Here is a 19,495-nt window from a genome sequence, read left to right as displayed (position 1 = left end):
TTTCGACCGGTTATTACACACCACTGGATTTGGGCCATATATTTTTTCAAGAAACCTGTTTGTAACAACATTAACATGGAACCTAAAGATAAAATAAAGGAGTTTATAACCACAAACATGAATAAAAAGCTTAATAAACAACAGATTAAACTATTGGACAAGAGTATTTCATATACAGAAGTTATTACACAAATAAATAAGCTTAAATCAAACTAAGCACCGGGTAATGATGGTATTATACCAGAGATATATAAAATCCTTTCTAAAACTACATATTCATTAATACATAAGGTTTTTATTCTGGCCCAAACTGAGTTAATAACCCCCCCATCTTGGCAATATACATTTATTTCACCAATTTTAAAACCTAATAAAGATCCAACTAGATGTTCTTCATATCGACCCATCTCATTACTTAATGTTGATTATAAAATGTTTATGAGTATTTTTGCTGATAGATTGAAGACAATTATCCCCGGCATTATAGACATAGATCAGACGGGCTTCATTGTAAATAGAAATAATTTTGATAATATAAGAAGAACTTTAACATTAATTGATTTTGCAAATAGGAAAAGAAAGATTTAACACTTATTAGTCTTGATATAGGTTCAGCATTTGATTCAGTAAGTTGGGACTATCTGTTTACCTTACCGAAATGCACAAATTTCTCTGATGCATTTGTAAATTTAATTGAGCATTTATACAAAGGAACGCTGGCTTATATTAAGGTAGGAACATATGTTTCACAAAAATACCCATTCTTAAAGGTACAAAGCAAGGATGTCCACTTTCTCCACTATTATTCACTTTAGTAATGGAGCCTTGGGCTAATTTGATTAGAAACAGTACTGACATAGAGGGTTTTGAAATAGAAGAAAATACAACATCAAAAATTCAACTTTTGCAGATGATGTTCTAATTACATCAGCAGGATCTAATTCTTCTATGCAGTCTTTATTTGATAAAATGATGAATTTTAAAAGTATTTCTGGTTTAATATTCAATGAAGAAAAACTAAAATACTACCTATATATACACGAAAAATACTCTCATTAGTGATTTTACTAAATATGTACCCAACTCAGGTCAGATAACTTATTTAGGTATAATACTATCTAAAGATATTAAATCTATTATATATAATAACTATAATACCTGTTTTCTTAATATACAAAATCTTTTTAATACCTGGAATAATATGTTTTTACTATGGAAGAGAGACTTACAATTATTAAAATGATAATATTCCCCAAGATTTTATACTTAATACAATCAATAATACTTTCACCTACAAAAATAACTATCAAGAAACTGAATTCACTAATGTTAAATTTCTTATGGGCACCTAATAGACCTAGGATTGCATTAAAGAAACATACTAATAGCTGGTCTCAAGGGGTATTTCTTTTCCAGACTTTAATTTATATATTATCTCTTCTATTATAAAAGTTATTACTTTATTAATAGATCGGTCATATGTCAAAATGGAAAGATTATTGGGAGCTAATTAGTATGCACTTCATGAAAATCTCCTTAACACATAAAAATATGATTATAAATAACTCCATGTTGTGGTTGCTAAAGGAATTTTGTACTTCACCTATTACACCTAAACATATGGTCTGTTACCCATTAAATATTATTATTAGTTATCGTAACTTTATATTCATGCACCCTAAGTATAGGGAATGGAATTTTATTGTATTCCCTATAATTTATACTCAGGGTATGCTTATGTCATCTACTTCTGAAGGAGCTCATTTAGCTATAGATAATAATCTAAAGTACTGGTATCAGCTGATATCTGATAATAAAGTTAAAAATCTAGATTTCTTAAAACAAGAATTTGATCTAAGAGAAACTTGCTGGTTAGAGGTTCAGATCTTTAGACAACATCCCATTGATAGAATAGATCTAATGTCTATAACAGTTTTATTTTATTTTTATTTTTATTTAACATTTGTTGACCGGGAATGTCCGACTAGGTTCCACAGAGCCTGTTTTCAGCGGAGGCCCGGGGAGAAATGCTCCAGATGCATGTCTTTGGAATGTGGGAGGAAACCGGAGTACCCGGAGGAAACCCACGCGAACACAGGGAGAACATGCAAACTCCACACAGAAGGCACCCCAGCCGAGAATCGAACCGGAGAACCTCTTGCTGTGAGGTGACAGTGTTAACCACTGCACCACTGTTCCAAAACTGATTGATTACTTGATAATAAATTTACAGCATAAAGTTTCTGATAAAGGTAAACTTTCATATATACATAAAATTATCAGACAAGAAACTTTTTACAATGTAGATTCATACTGGAATTATTTCACCTCTATTAATGGGGACCCACCAACTCAACAAGATAAACAATATATATTGGAATCTGCTTATAGAACTACATCTTCCATTGTCTGGAAACTTTATACATGGACATTTTTACATAGATCTTTTATACACCTTTGATGATGAATAAAATTAATAATAAAGATAATCTATGTAAGAGATGTAATGTAGAAATTAATGCTGACTGGGCTCATATGTTTTATGACTGTATGAAGTTGAAAGAATACTGGAAGTCAATTAATGAATTTTTGCAGGCTCTTTTTACAGATAATTTCATTATTTCTAAGTCTCTTATATTATTCAACACACCTGTACCTCAATGTGTTAAAAGATTAAGCTTCCCTTGTTATGGTCTATCCTAGCAGTGGCTAGGAAAATAATAACTAGAAATTGGATTTCAGATACACCTCCTTCGCTCAATGAATTTAAAAATGTTATGAATATAATGCGTCATATGGAAATAAGCACAATTAGAATGAGAACAACTAGAAAAACATCACATTTTATTGTATGGGATAATTTACAAAATTTGTTAAAAAAATTCTAATTTCAATAGCACAGTATTTTAGTTTAATTAATTGATCTGATTGTAGTGGATGTCTTTGTAAATACTTTAGTTGTTTTGTTGAATATTATAATAATACGTATTTTTAATTATTTGTATAAAATTGTTATGATATTTCTCTCATATGTTAAAACAATAAACTTGTTTTGAAAAAAAAAGAATTTAAAAAAAAAAAGAAACCTGTTCGCGCTTTACTTGGCGTTGGGAATATGTGTTTTCTCTACATCAAACAGGTTTGGCTTTGCATCTTAGAAGCGTATGGTCTGCTCTACAAATTTGTTTTTACATATATTTCATGATTGGTGCAACTCATTATTTTTGTGTTTCAAACACGCTTTCTGAATATTGCGCATTTTGCAACTAGCGTTTCTGACACCAACGGCTCCAAATTCATGACCATTTGTACTTATTAGTGGGGCTATGTCCGTTTATTTTTTGGCAACACAATCTGCTGGACTGTCTGGATATATATATTACACCATTTGACTTTTTATGACTGTGGGCTTACGCATGGTCTGTTTATGACATTTTGCTACTTTCTTTTGGGCCAGATCGTGGATACTTTGAATATGTCATCAGACTAAGTATGCGAATGTCAATATTCGAGGTTTCATGCTTGGCAACAGTCATTCGTCTATCGTGGAATTTGGTACACATCTTTTTTCTGTGAAATAACGGACTTTATGTTTATGACTTTGGGATTTATACACACCACGGACTTTATCTGGTGTGCCTGATGTTTACATAAGCTTTGCTCGTCTAACCATTTGTGGATGTGGACTATTACGGTTTGGATTTTTCTGGCTTAGATTGGGTTAGGGCAAAAATATATATCTTTTGTTTGTTTATGTTGAGGTCATATGGGCTTATAATGCAAGAAATATTTTGTATATATCATTGAATGCATTTCTGGCTCTTATAAGACTATCATCAGCCAGATCTTATATGGGATAACTATATGGCATGTGTCTTTTCTACCATTAGTGTATCAAGATTAATATCTGGGTTATGAAGTGCATATATGGCTTTGTGATTGTATGGGACAACATTATGCTCAAATGTTTTACAACATTAAGATATTCTTTTTCAACTTGCTAGAGATTATGATCTTTGTATTTATTTTTTGTACACAATTTTGACTTTTTGCTACTGCATCATTGTTTTGTTTTCAAAAATATAGAGTCTTTATTAGACATTGGTTCACTGACCAATTTTAAAAAATTTGGTTATTCAAACACTCAAACCAATTGGTCATTTATATTTTTGCAACATAATAGTTTTCATTACTATTGTAGTATATATGGATATTTAGTAATTATTATTATATCTATATATACATAGGCTCATTGTTATTTTCGTTTCAGCAAGTGTTCATTTGATTATAAGTCAAATTTTGATGTATACATTTATTATAGCATTTTATATTTACCTCTATTTCAGTGGGTCTGACCAGTCCCTCATTATTTTCTTTTGTTTCACTTATTCATATGTGATAGGTCTTATATTAATAAGAGCTTTACCCCTGTGCTATGTTTAGGTATGACAACAGATTTTCATAACATCTCATTATTGTTGTAACATAATGTACATATTGTCTAGTTTCCCATATGTATACATACATTTTTTAGTTTTATATCAAAAACTTTTTTGGTCCTGTTGACTCTCATGGTCCATAATTGCAACCTATATGGTACCACCTTATCAGATTTGATCATTATTTATAATTTTTTGGGCTGGTTCAGTGTCACTTACAAGCAGGTGTCTTATCATTCAGTTTGTTGACCAGTCTATGTTATTGGAATTATATTGATATTTCATAAACCAACCAGGACCTTTTTTTCTTGTGTTCCACAACTTTATATTAAATAATTGGATGCAGCTATGTCTTTTTGACATTGTTTACTGTTATGGTCCTTTTATATCTTTGAGCTAACTGACGTGGTTGTTTTTTTACCATTATTGTCGGTATATCAGCTTTATTTGTTCAATTGTTTCTTTCTTTTGGGTCATTTGACCAATATCTTTTTGAACCATGGACTTTTCCAGCTTTATTCGAGGGCTGGTTGCTGACAGAGAGGACCTTGAAGTCTTTGGACTAGGGTCTTCTACAGGGAACACTGTTGGGTCTGATTTGGTTGGCTCGGAATCCATTTGTGGATCACTTTTTGAAAATTTAAATAAGCATCTTAGATCACTTAGATCTAATATTTGACATAGTAAGCTATTCAAGGCTTACCAGACTGCAGGAATTACCCCCAGGGGATTGCGTGTTCACACCATCCCCCATGTTACTAATGCAGATGAGGAACTTAATTCACAATGGAACAAAATACAACAAGAAGCAACCATGGCTTTTGTTGTTGAGTTATTTAAGTTCCACAACAGAGCTATTGATAAAGAATTAGACGAAATCAATATTCTGGTCAACAAACTGGAAACTTATGAGAAGGAACCATTTTTTAAGACACTATTAAACAAGGTGGCCTCTGACTTACGTAAGTTAGATACTGAACTCAAATCCAGAAAAACAAAAAAGTTCACTAGGGACCAGGAAGATTATAACAGGGGCAATCCATTTATCTATAGCTCCAAACATGTTAGGTTTTCGCCTATTCCTTTTAAATCTACCAATAAAAGAAAACGGCCTAGATCAATATTAAAAAGGCAGGAGACTGAGACTACATCCTCTTTTAAGGACACTTCATCATGTACAGAAAATGAAGTCACAACAGTCTCAGAGTCACCTACCCCAAAAAGAATTCCAAGGTCTACCCCTTTAGGCCTAAAACCAGGCGGGGAGGACGGAAACACCGTAGAAATAGAGAACATTCAGGGCCTTCTGAACATTGCTTTGGCGAAATGACAGATTTATGTCATAATGTTTTAAACTTATCAGGTTTCGAACTGTCGCCCATTCAGTTGAAAATTTTGAATAAAGGACTCACTTTTATTCCAGGCTTTACTGTGTCAGAGGAATCTTTTGCACAGGATGTTGTGAATTTTTGTCGTTTGCTAAATTTGAAGCTGTTTTTTGGTGATAATGATGCTACTTACAATCATGATAGATTTATATATCATAGATCTAACTTTTCTCCACCTATGCATCAAATGGTATTGCAGTTTCAGAATAGTGTGCTTAAGGACTTGCATTTTTTGGGTTCTGATATTTCATTTAAACATAATAACTTATCATTTGATGAAAAACAAGCTATCCTTGAACTTCAAAACAATGGGGAAATTGTTATCATTACAGCCGATAAAGGTGGTGCTGTGGTCGTATTAGATTGGGCCGATTATGACAAGGAGGCCTTGCGACAACTTAATGACCAAAGATATTATTCATATATGGTTATCGATCCAACCAAGATGTTCAGCAAACAAATTGAGACATATTTACGGCAAGCAAGGGATGAGGCCATCATTACTAATGACACCATGAATCAACTTTTGGTTCATGATCCCACAAATCAATATATATACTTCTTGCCGAAAATTCATAAAGATTTGTCTCACCCACCTGGCAGACGCATTGTATCGGGTAGGGGATATATTACAGAACCCCTCTCTATTTTTGACCAAGTACCTCAAGCCCTTGCTATCTAACATTCGATCACCTCTACAGGATACAACAAACTTCTTACAGATTATCTCTGACACTCAGCTTGAACCAGATTGGTTTCTATGTTCATTGGATGTAAGTGCTTTATATACCAATATTCCACACCAGGATGGGCTGCATGCCCTGGCTTATTGGCTCGAAGTCTCAAACTTGTATAGTTCTGACTTCAATAACTTTTTGGTAGACTTAGCACAATATGTCCTTACTAGCAATGTTTTTTATTACAAAGAACAATGTTTTTGGCAAACCAAAGGGACAGCTTTGGGAGCATCCTTTGTCCCCATATATGCTGATCTCTTTATGGCATTTGTTGAGAAAAATATAATTTATGATGCACATAGGAACACATTCTTGACAGAAATTGACATATGGAGACGGTATCTTGATGATGTTTGGCTAGTTTGGAGGGGGGATGAAAGTTCTTTATTGGAATTTGTAACATACCTAAATGACAATGTTTGGGGCTTACATTTCACTATCAACTACGACAAAGAAACTATCACATTTTTGGACGTTGCAATTCAGAGAGCACCTGATCATACCTTATCCACTGAGATATACAGGAAGTTTCCAGAATACAACACTATTCTGCATGCTTCTAGTTATCATCCACCCCATATAGCACGGAACATTCCGAAGTCACAATTTATACGTGCTAAACGTATTTGTTCAGAAGAAAGCACTTACTTGAAGCATAAGTCAGATATAACTAATAGATTTAAATCTCGGGGTTATAAAAGTGGCAATATTATTATGGCCAGCAATAAGGTTAGTTCTTTGCCCAGAAATGACTTATTGACATACAAGACACATGCCAATTCATCCGGCCAACCTCTTAGATTTACAACCACATTTGCTCGCAATTCCAACCGTCTTATTGAAAGTGTAAGGAGACATTGGAACATCTTACAATGTGACATGGAGATTAACAACATTATCCCTGAAAATTGTCTTTTTTCCTATAGGAAAGGGAGGAATCTCAACTCCTTCTTTAATCATTATAAACACAGTGATAATAAATCACATGATTTGACACAAATGACACTAACAGGAGAACCGGTTCATGGCTGCTTTCCATGTGGACATTGTAACAACTGCAAGCATATTTATAAGTCAAAAGAATTCTCCAGTCGTAATTGTTCACAAGTTTTTGACATGAAGTTTTTTTCCAACTGTTCCAGTGACTGGATTATTTATTTAGCCTCTTGCAATTGTGGTGCTTTCTATGTTGGACAAACGTCCAGACCTCTGAGAATTCGTATTTCTGAGCACTTAAGTTATATCAAACAAAAAAAGATACACAATGCTCTTTATAAACACACATTAGTACATTCCACTAGCAAGTTTAACTTTATTGTCATTGACATGATTCTAGGGAACAGGGCTCACAAATCTGAATGGCATTCTATATTAAATGCAAAAGAAAAGAAATGGATCATTAGACTGGGTGGGTTGTTCCCACCTGGACTTAATGAACATTTATAATTTTCAGCCAATAGGATTTTGGCTACCTGTATATATGCAGCTATTGTAATTCATGTATTTTTTGTACACTGAAGAAGGCTGTGCTTTGCCAGCCGAAACCGGTCTGTTTTTGTTACAATATGTTGTGATTTTGTTGAATACAATTTTATTTAGTCACCGTTTGCTGGCTCTGATTTTTTGTTCCTGATTGTTTGTGTTTCTTGAGCCTTGCAATTGCTGCCGTGCAGGAGGTTTCTTTTTTCATAATTACACAAGCGACATTAACACAAGTTTTAAATGACTGATTTAGTATGCATAGAGTCTACAGTGTATCCTTACCAATAAGTTGATAAAGGGGAGTACAACTACTTACCAGACAATCAGTAGAGAGTTTCTACAGTATATTTATCTGACATCAGTAGTTTTTACAGTATAACTACTAAGCACAGGAAAAATTAGACATACCTGTTCTATCTGGAGGCATTCCCCATCTCTAACCTAGTAGCCTATTCAAAAAAAGTGTGTGGCGGCCACATGTGTTAGAAGTGAAACTTCTGTAATGAAGTCCGAAAATTTACTTATTTGGAAAACAATGTATGTTCATTTTCACACTTCATTACAGAAGTTTCACTTCTAATGTAAGTGGCAGCCACACACATTTTTTATAGCAGTTCTTGATAAACCTCACGCTCAGCCAGATTTTCCTTCATTTCAATGTCTGAGTTTTGCAGGATCAAATCTGAAAAAGAAAATAAGTACTTGTTAGACTGACTAACCTCAGTCTACCTGCCATTTTAGGGGCTGAAGGCGGGCTGTTAGGCATTTTGCGGACTAATAAAAATATCCTCTAATGATAGACATACAGGAAAGACAGCTTTAGGATCAGGAAATTTCAGTTGTAAGAAATCATTAATATTTTCTGAAATAAACTGGAAAGTTGTTTTGTTCTTACTGAAAAATAATTAATACTAGGAGTTGTTTCTGAAAACAAAAATTCTATCAATGGAAAAATAGAAGAAAAACTCTCCTCAGAAACAGAATCTGATTCCTGACAAAGTAACTGAAAAAGTTCTCAAATTCTACTCCCTATTCATCACAGTGGGAATAATCAGAAACTGAAAAATGTATTTCTTTTACCGGTAAAATCAGAATGTAAAGGGTTAAGAGCCTGAATAAAGCACTGAGCTAACTAGGGAAATGGGAAATTAACTGTTAAAATGTTTTGCTTCTTTTAAACAGGAAATTCCAGGGAAGCAAACAGACTCAACTTGATCAACCCAAGCAACAGGCATCTTAGTCCAGCCAGGTACAGAAGCATTCCTCACTCCTTCCAATATAAGTGGTTCCCCCATGCCCACAAGGATGTATCTGGCTCCCAAGTGTATTATGGCTAAAGGGACTACACCAGATGAATCCAAGGCAAAAGATAAGCAATCTGAAGAACCTGAAATGGTCACTGCAGGGTTACCCATCTGTGGCTGAGGTAAAGCAATCTGCGAAACTGGCAAAGGCTAGCTAGAAATCTTCTTTCCTTTGTGTTTGAATGAAAGAAGAATGGAGTAATCAGTAAGCTGTTCCATGGTTAAGCTCAGAAAGAACCCTGAACACTGCTGGCAATATCAACAGTTGGTGTGACAAAAGGAGGTACTACCAGCACAGCTAGCTGGAATTTTGTAAATAATTATATCATTTGTGAACACCAAACTAATTTATATAAGATGCTTGTGTTAGAAATGCATTTGAACTGTATGTCATGTATATCAAACTGCTCTATACAGACGTTTGTGTTGAAAAGGTATTTGTACAGTGCTGTGCTTAACATGTATCCAGTGTGCCCTACTGGAAGAGAACAGAAACGTACATGCACTATTGTAACTGTTTAAATGTATATATTTTACCAGTGGAAACAGGAATGCAGAAGGTTAACTTTGGAAAATTAACTGAAATTAAATTACTTTATGGCTAGGCTATAAAAGATGGTATCTTTCAGTTTTCAATGCAGAAAGAGAAAATGTCTGTACTAGGAAACATTCTGTATTGTCTTTAGGGTGAATTAATTACCAAGTTTTGAAAGCATGAAGGAGTGCAATTGTTTTACGACTTCCATCATCTGCCAGAGATGTGAGAAGCCCTTGTCTGTATATTTTTAAAGGCAGATGCTAAATGCTATGAGCTGCCATCAATGGCTGTTTTGGCCTGGAAATTAGAAGTCAGATGACAAGAAATGATGTCATTCTGCAAGCTATCCAGGCAGTAACAGTTTAATTATTACTTTGAGAAGCCCCTTAGTGAGACAGATCATTCTGCATTCTGTCTTGGATCGGACAACAATTAGAAGATCCATTCACCACACATCTGCCTTGCTCTAAGAATAAGTTCTTAGATTATGGTATAATTATCTTAGATTCAGTCAGGAATATAGTGAAGTTTAGTTTAGATGTTATTTATTTATTTGAGGCTGTCCTGCAATGTTGTTTTAAATATTTCCTGTGGTTTTGAACTCTGATGTCACTGTGAATATACATTTAGTATTGTCTTGTTCTTTTATTTATAATTCAATATATTTAAAACTTTCATTGTGGCTGATCAGTGTAGAGATATTTAAGTATTGAGAGCACTTGAATATTTATTTGGTGACACTGTGTGGGCCACTCCTAACAGCCCTTGTTCTTGGCCAATTACAATTTGTCTTAATATTAATACCACAGAGTAAGATTGGACACCCCCTGTTAAGGGCCTTAAGGTAGCTGGCAGGAGTGACAGGTGGCAGTAAAAACTATCTTATAGTCTGGGCAGAAGGGGGCACAGCTAGTAATCCTGTGCCAGCCTTTCTCAGGTGTGTGTGTGTGTGTGTGTGCATAAATCAAACCTCAAACAGTGTGTGTGTCAGCTACTCGGGCAGGGACACAACAGCATTGGTTGGACAGAGGGTGCTGGACATCTTGGCTTGGTCAACTCAGCTGAGCTCTGAACTCTACAGCTGTGCCAGTGGGGAGTCTTATTGGGGATCTGCAGAAAGGTAGAGGAACCAGCCGTAGACTGACTGTGGTCTCTGTGTGCTCTTAAGAATTGCACTTGATGCAGACAGCTGCATCTGGAAATACTGCACATGTACATGTCATCCTCTCTGTGAACTTCCCCCACTGTTGCTAGTGGTGAGGATTGAGGCTCCTTGATTACTCGTCCAGTGGTGGGGTGTCACAGTTGGTAAAAAGCCAAGTATCAAAAAAGTAGCAATTTAGTGCTCTTCGGCAATACGAAAGCTCTGAGGGGCTTGGTGCCCAGACAGCTGTTTCTCACCTTGTTCTACTTGAGATGCCAATAGCCTGGGCGTGTGGAAAGCACCTCTAACCTTTGGAAGCTGGACAGCTGTTGCATCCTAAGCAGGATACAAGCCATACAGCTTAGGTTTCTGCAGCAGTGATCAAATTTGAACATCTGCTGTTGCCTTAACCAGAAGGTAGTCACCACCACAATTTTTGCAGAGCTGTTCTGAATCTTTAAAGAATCCTGAATATCAGTGGAAAGGGTGGGAAATACATACAGGAAAATCCCAGCGATGGGAATGAGAAGGTATGTGTCTTTCAAGCCCATTTGCAATGAGTCTTGGAGCAGAATTTCTTGGTCTTTTCTGAAAGGAGTCAAACAGATCTACTCAAGGTGTGCCCCACAGTTGGATCAATTCTTGAAAGACCCCAGGATGAAGTTTCCATTCATAGTGTCTGCCCTGGCCCTGCTAAAAAACTGTCTGCAATATGATTTTGCTTGGATTGGATTTATAAAGCCTACATAACCAAACTGAGTTGAGATACTATCTTCCACTCTATCAAAGTAAGTCTGTACAGAGAGAGTATGATATGGAGACCCCCCCCCCGGTTTGTGTATCATATACACTAGCAAAGGTCTTGCAAACCAGAGATGATTTAATGTCTTTAAAGCACAGATCACTGCTAACCTTCCCCTGTCATTTATGTTCTTCTGTTTGTCTACGGGATTCCAAAGATCTTGCACTTTTACTCTTTTTCAGACCACTACCATGCCAGGACTGAACGTCTGTGGTAACGCACTGGAGAGGGATGTCAGCAGAGTGAGAATAGAACTAGACTGCAACCTATCTGCTCTATCTACTATCCAATTTCCCCAAACGTGGGATCTGAAGTGACAAATGGTGTAGATGTTAAGACTGATCTGAGGTACCACTGTATTTTCCTCGTGTAGTCTGACCAGGGGAAGCATATGAATCATCTGTGCCATGTACTCCAGAATTCCAAAAAACTCCCATGTAGATGCATGTCTGACTGGAGAAATTCAAAAACTGTTTAAATATGTCTGCTTCTACTGCAGGAAGAATGGCTATTCCCAGTAAAATCACTCAGATGGAAAAAACAAATATGCAAATATAAGACAGTCATCATAGTTTGGAAAAATGTGAATGTCTTGAAGTCTGCAATGAACAACAACTGAGTTTGCCATTTTGTGAATACCCTTGGTGCAGTAAACAGTCCAAAGCGTGAAACAGAACTGATAGTGTTAAGCAGACACAACAAATCTTAAGATATGCCTGCAGTGCTGCGCAATGGGAATGGGATGACAGGCATCCTTTACAGCCAGCTTTACCATAAACGCTAGAACAAGGATTAGAGGTACAAGAGACTGAAGACAACATTTTGAACTTTGGAATTCTGACAAACCAGTTAAAATTAAAAAAAAAAAAGGCTTCCATGGTCCTTCTGGCTTGGAAACAAGGATAATCTCTGAACAGATTTCTTTGCCTAGAAGATTGGGTGGGGTGGCACAGATTCTATACTCACTGAGACAGCATGTGGTGCAGGGTGGGAGGAAATGAGAGGTCTTGCTCCCTGGGCAACGTGGAATCTCCTGGAAAGTAAGATGGGTTGCCCACTGCCAAGTGTACTCCTGCTGGATCATTTGTAGAACCCACCTGTCTGAAACTATCTGATACCAAAATGGAAGCTGAAGTCAGAGAGACTGAAAGGCTGCCAGGGTGAAATGAGAAGGGTGAAGAACCTGGAGAGGATGATGGTCAATGCTGACTGAGGACTGTTTTGGGTTTTGAGAAACTTTACCTTTCCTCTTGCTAATGCTTCTTAACAGCCTCTTTTCTGGCTCCATGCTGTTTAAATAGCATATTGGAAAAGGAAGCTGAACAGCAGGGAAAATTAGTACTTGATCTGAAAAAGGAGAACTGGAAATTTTGTGGCATTCGACTCAAGCTCCCCCTTTCAGTGCACTTAAGCACATCATTCATAGAAGAGATAACCAAAACCACTTTATAGACACAGGAAGATTTAAATTTTCAGATTTAACATCTTGGAGAAAGTTTTGAGAATGCAGTCAAGCAAGTCTCCTCAAAACTGAACAGAAGCAGCAGCTCTGCAGCATAATAAATAAACTTAAAAATATGGCAGGAACAAACCACTTGCTGACAAACAGGATAAACGCCCAGTGCTCCAGAAAAACTTGAATAATATTAATGAAACCAAAAGGAGCAACTAGGCTGATGCAGAGTCACAAGTAGAAATGAAAGGCAAAATCCTCAGGTTAAAATCCAAATGAAAGGCAAAATCCTCAGGTTAAAATCCAACTTTAATTCCATTGCAGGTCAGATCAGCGCTTTCACTCATTCATTTGAGCTTCATCAGATCATGTAACAAAGACCTTCAAGTACATAGGCTACATTTATACAGTTAAAACATCTCCTATTGGCTGCTTCTTGTTGCATATTCATGAGTTAATCTAAGCTTAAAGATATGTGCACATTATAAACATACTGAGATGTATAAAATGAATATAAAAAACATATAAAAAACTCTCCATGAACACTCAAGATGGTCTAATAAATATGTATATATATATATGTCAAAAGAAATCTATTTCAAGGGGTAAAAACATATATGTGCCATCATTTATTATAAAATCTACAAACATTCCTCAGTTTGTTTAACATAGGTGTAATGGAGGCTCTCTCATTGAGACCTACATAGTGAATATACATCAGTTAAAGTAGACCTCATTGTACATTTCCTTGAACTCATTTTGAATAACAATCTGTTCACCTATGACAACAAGTTTTACCAACAGCGAGGTGGCGTAGCTATGGGCACACCTTGTGCCAACAGCTATGCCAACATGTTTTTGGCATTTTGGGAATCTGAGAGTCTTTTTAATTTAGAAATGTTTAAACAACATGTAACTTTTTATAGACGTTTCGTGGATGACGTTTTTGTTTTATGGAGAGGCAGTGTTGATGATTTGTTTGTGTTCCATACTATATTGAACAACCTCACTGGCTATTTAACCTTCAGTATGAATCATTCTAGAGAGAAGATAGAATTTCTTGACTTGTATATAGAAAAGTTAGCATGTGGTTTGATTAATACAGGTGTCTATAGGAAACCTTGCTATTTTAATACTCTATTACAGCGTGATAGTATGCACCCACAGCATATTTTTAAGAATATCATTAGAGGCCAGGGGATGAGAACCTCTAGGCTAAATGCCACAGAAGAAGGCTTCCTAAATGAAGTGAGTGACCTCAAGATAAGGCTAGAAGAGTCCAATCTCTTAGATGTCAATAAACTTAGACTGAACAGAGCAGCCCCTTATTTTGGACCAGTTATTACTGGTGGATCCGTTACAACAGACAATGGTAGAGATGATAGATCAACTCATGTAAGGGTTTCTTTACCATATAGTACTGATTGTCCAGCAATCAAGAATATTATTACGAAACACTGGCCTATTCTCTGTACTGATGACACCATCGGTAAACTTGTGGGGACTAAACCCTCTTTTTTATATAGGAACAAATTAAATTTAAGGAGAATGCTATGTTATTCAAAAGGGATGAATGGTCAATGCCTCTTGAACACACAAAACCATGTGGACGCTGTAATTATTGTAATTCTCTTGACCCCAGTCCATTTTTTTGAACATCCTGACATGCACACTAACTTTAGCATACGTGCTATAGCTACCTGTGATACTACTCATATAGTTTATTTGGCAGTGTGCCAAATATGTGATGCATTTTATGTTGGCAAAACCAATCGTCGTTTTAAAGACAGGATAAGAGAACACCTTTACCACATTAGGAAGGCTTCACCTCACAATGCCTTAGCTAAGCACGTAGCCCAAGCAGGTCCTGAACATTATTTCCTATTTAGAGCTCTTGAGAATATTAAACCCAGTATACGAGGAGGTGACATCAGGAACCATACTGAGAGTAAGGAGAGTATGTGGATAGTTAGATTGAGAGCAGATAGGGGTTTAGGTCTCAATGAGAGAGCCTCCATTAAACCTATGTTAAACAAACGGAGGAATGTTTGTAGATTTTATAATAAATGATGGCACATATATGTTTTTACCCCTTGAAATAGATTTCTTTTGACATATATATACATATTTATTAGAACATCTTGAGTGTTCATGGAGAGTTTTTTATATGTTTTTTATATTCATTTTATACATCTCAGTATGTTTATATGTGCATATATCTTTAAGCTTAGATTAACTCATGAATATGCAACAAGAAGCAGCCAATAGGAGATGTTTTAACTGTATAAATGTAGCCTATGTACTTGAAGGTCTTTGTTACATGATCTGATGAAGCTCAAATGAATGAGTGAAAGCGCTTATCTGACCTGCAGTGGAATTTAAGTTGGATTTTAACCTGAGGATTTTGCCTTTCATTTGGATTTTAACCTGAGGATTTTGCCTTTCATTTCTACTTGTGACTCTGCATCAGCCTAGTTGCTCCTTTTGGTTTCATTAAACTTAAAAATATGTTTAGTTACCTTAGAAACAGCTACCACAGTAGTTGTCAACAAACTCTTTATCTCAGGAGAAGGCAGCTTAACCATTAACTTCTGCATAAAAACTTAAACATACAAGTTTGACAGTTCAATATCTTCCAAGATGAAACACTGGAAGAATACATTTCCCCCCCAACTTAATGGTTTCTTTTACATCCTTTCCAGAGGGAACAGGATTATCAGCAGAAATCTGTTTATTAGCCATATATGTGACTAGAGAAATAACTGATGGTTCTGTCTTCTGGATTAGAAAACAGGAACTTGTGTGCCTGCGGTACCTGAGATAACTCACCTGAGTTCTTGTGAACAGAAGCCTCACTATCAGGTAATGTAACAGCAGTAAGAAAAACAGTCTCTAGAGCAGGAAAAACAGGAGGGAGTGCTGCAGTTTTAGTCATCTGTAACAGGTCATGCATTTTCTGTGCCACATTTCATTCTGTTTTCAAAACTCACTCAACTTAAATGCGTCAAAAATACATTTCCTCAGAGGGGAAACCCAAGATTCTTTCCCCAGAATCAAGAGTCCTCAGATTGTGAAGACATTCCTGACAACCATTTTCCCATAATCAATGCTTTTCTGAATGACCCCACTCCCCATGTCAGAAAAAAAAAAGAAAGGAAACCTTTTCCTTTCAGCCCTTGAATGATCTAAAGACAATGAAAAGGCAGAAATATGTTCCTTTGCAAATACCAGATGATCAGCCCCGTCAAAAAGAAATGGTGAAAGGAGTCTGGGAAGTTTCTCAGAAAGCATATTTTCCCTGACCACTGACTGACCCTTCACATGTACAAGTCCCAGCTTCAACATGCCCACTCCTGTTAGGTGAAGACCTTTCAGCAATCCCTTTTCTCAACCTTGACAAAAACTGTCTCCTTTGCTAGACGAAGGCATCTCAACAGCCACAGAGCATGTGGCTTACACTCTGGTCTTTGGTAGCTGTGAGTGACAGCTGTCACATGCTGTGGTTTTGATAGCTCTTCTGACAGCAGTCAAGAACTGACATACTGTGGCAGTTTAAAGATGCAACAGAAACAACTGTCAACAGTTTCAACACTGCTAATCTGTGCATACTTTTTTTTTTATTTTAGGTGTACATTACATACCTATTGCTCTGAAATACAGTCCACAATGTCATAGTTTCAGAAGGAGCATCTCCCATATCACAGCTCAAATCAAGGTTAGTTTTGGTATAGAACTCACCTTACCGCAGAAACCTCTATACTGTCAATATATGTTCTGTCACAAAGTAGGATATCAAAACTCCAGATCATACAGAAAATACCATGCCAAATGCTGCTTTTCATATACTGTATGTCATCTGTCCCTGATAAGGTGTACTACAAAATGTCACATCTCAGAGTTTGGGTATTTCAAAACAATGTTTATTTAAAACTACGTTGTTAAATTTTATACTCTGACAAAATGCAAGGGAGAATGTTACAGATCCAGTCACTTGAGCACTAACTAGAATGCTAAATGGTGCTTCTTGGAAATTGTTTAACACATACACAGGCATACAATGAGCCACATCAAACACAGACATGCATACAGACAGACACATATCTAATATTAGATAAACATTAATAGACTATTATCTAGGAATTTCTACATGTGAAATATTCCACTATAAATAAAGGAATCATTTTTTCCTAAAAAATAAATAAAAAAAAAATTATCTCTCCAAAAACAGAGGCCATGTTTTAAAGAACAGTAACAATTCTCTAGGATGAGCATTGGGAAATAACAGATGTTCCAAAGGTGGGGAGGCCTTCCATCATCACCCTTTGCAATCTGTCATTTCCCTATAATGTTCATATATAAGGGCAATACTGTTCACATACATATGTGCATAGACACACACACAAACTGATTTTTGAACCCTTTATGTCTGAGTAGCAAACAGATAACTTATGCCCCCCACCCAAAAAAAAAAAAACAAACTGTCTCTCAGTGAATGAAAAACAAGACAGAAAAAAAATACTTACTGCTGTCGGCTCATGAGGTTCATAGGTGAAATTGTCAGGAAAAGCTTTTGCTAATGCCATATGACGACTGTATGTGTAGTACTGTGAAAAAAAGAAAGAATAAAATCAATTCTGCAAGTCCTTGGACATGCTAATTAAAAAAAAACCCTAAGCCAAAATTCCTGAAGCACTTGCCACAGCTTAGCACACATACTAAATATATGTGCACCCCTCACTTTTTCCCCCCTTTTCTTTATCCCTGCTCTTTTTCCATTCTTCATTCATTTCATCTAAGCCTACTCAGTAACTGAGAATTACGGTAAACTCCTGCACCTTTTAGGTATAATATGGGTTAGGTGTGAACACTGAGGCATGAAGAATTCTCCAATCTGGTTTCTAACAGAGTGAAAAAACAGGGAGATGAATTTACTGGTTTACAGACAAGTCATAAACCACTTTCAGACAGTGGAGTGTCGTTCCTCATTTTTGCATATGCAGTACAGCAACAGACAATGGCTGACTACTCATAAGCAGGATGGGTATCTCAAAAATGTATGGCAATAAGGAAATGGCGGATTGGAACTTCCAATTCCTTCACATGCATGGTTTCTCAACAAAAGCAGTATGTATCATCACCTTGTTTCAACCCTATCTGCTGATACACAACTACAGCCTTATTGTCTAAAATGATAACTAGTACTCCATGAGGCAGACAGCTCTGTAGACAAGCTTTCTCCAAATGGCTTACTGCAGGGGTGACGTCTGAATAGATCATGCACTCTGGTTCATCCACAGACTGCAGTGCTCCCCCATCTTACAGAAGAACAGTCCATAGTGACTGTGAGTGAGGGTGCTGGAATGATCAAGGAGCTGCCTCAAACAAGTCAGTCAAAGCTGACAACTTTGCTAAGTACTTGCGAGAATGACCATTTTCTCTGAAGGATTAATATTATGCTGTGACTTTTGAAGTTGGAATGTCCTTTACAGGACACCTGTGGAGTCTTATAAGGACATATGAACACCACGGCTATCATGAGCCCCAGAACTTGCTGGTGTTTGACTCTGAAACCAAGTAAAAGACCAGCTCTGCAAGACGTTCTGTACTCGTTCCAGGTGTAAATAATAAAGATAACTCTCTTAATAAGCTATCAGGGTCCTTGCAAACAGAATGTCTTCTGTGAAAATTAGTTATGATATCACCAAACTAACAATGATCCACAACCAGGGAAATTAACTGAACAGAAGACACTGTGCTAAATGAGGCTGTTCCTTCATAGATCAACATGAATACCTTGCAGGCAGATACAATGCTACCACGCATCTGGGAAGATCAAATGGTAGGAACCAAAACTGACAGTGACTGACACTTATTGTGAAGATGAGGAACCTGGAGCATGTTTTGATAATTCTTGTGTGCAAAAATGTATCCAGAAGGTTGAAAGAGCACATCCAGTCTCCTCCTGTTGGGGGGGGGGGGGGTTTGACTGCAGCACGACGGCACATAAGGACACTCTTGGGAAAGTGTTTAGGACTGCTGAGATCCAGTACAGGTTTGAGGTTACACATTAAAAGAATATGGAACCAAGTTGTTCTCACTGATCAGTGGGACCTCATGGATGGCTCTTTTAAACATGGAGCTGTTGCACCTATGTCCTTCATCTGTGCCTTTTGACATGGTGGCACATCAGGCATGGGCACAGAGATGG

General features: G+C 36.6%; 1 protein-coding gene across 1 annotated transcript in view; it reads right to left on the bottom strand.

Moving 5' to 3' along the window:
* LOC122788772 (glycogen [starch] synthase, muscle-like) overlaps nucleotides 1–19,495 on the bottom strand; it is an 879,353-nt gene that overhangs the window by 67,795 nt on the left and 792,063 nt on the right. Inside the window, exon 8 of the mRNA XM_044055667.1 lies at nucleotides 17,811–17,891. Within this exon, the coding sequence (XP_043911602.1) occupies nucleotides 17,811–17,891 (81 nt within the window). The remainder of the gene's footprint in view (nucleotides 1–17,810; nucleotides 17,892–19,495) is intronic.

The sequence above is a fragment of the Protopterus annectens genome, chromosome 14.part0 (assembly GCF_019279795.1).
Source record: "Protopterus annectens isolate FY-2018-M chromosome 14.part0, PAN1.0, whole genome shotgun sequence".
Taxonomy (NCBI): domain Eukaryota; kingdom Metazoa; phylum Chordata; order Ceratodontiformes; family Protopteridae; genus Protopterus; species Protopterus annectens.
Note: the sequence above shows the minus strand (reverse complement) of the source record. Positions and strands in the feature narration are given on the sequence as shown.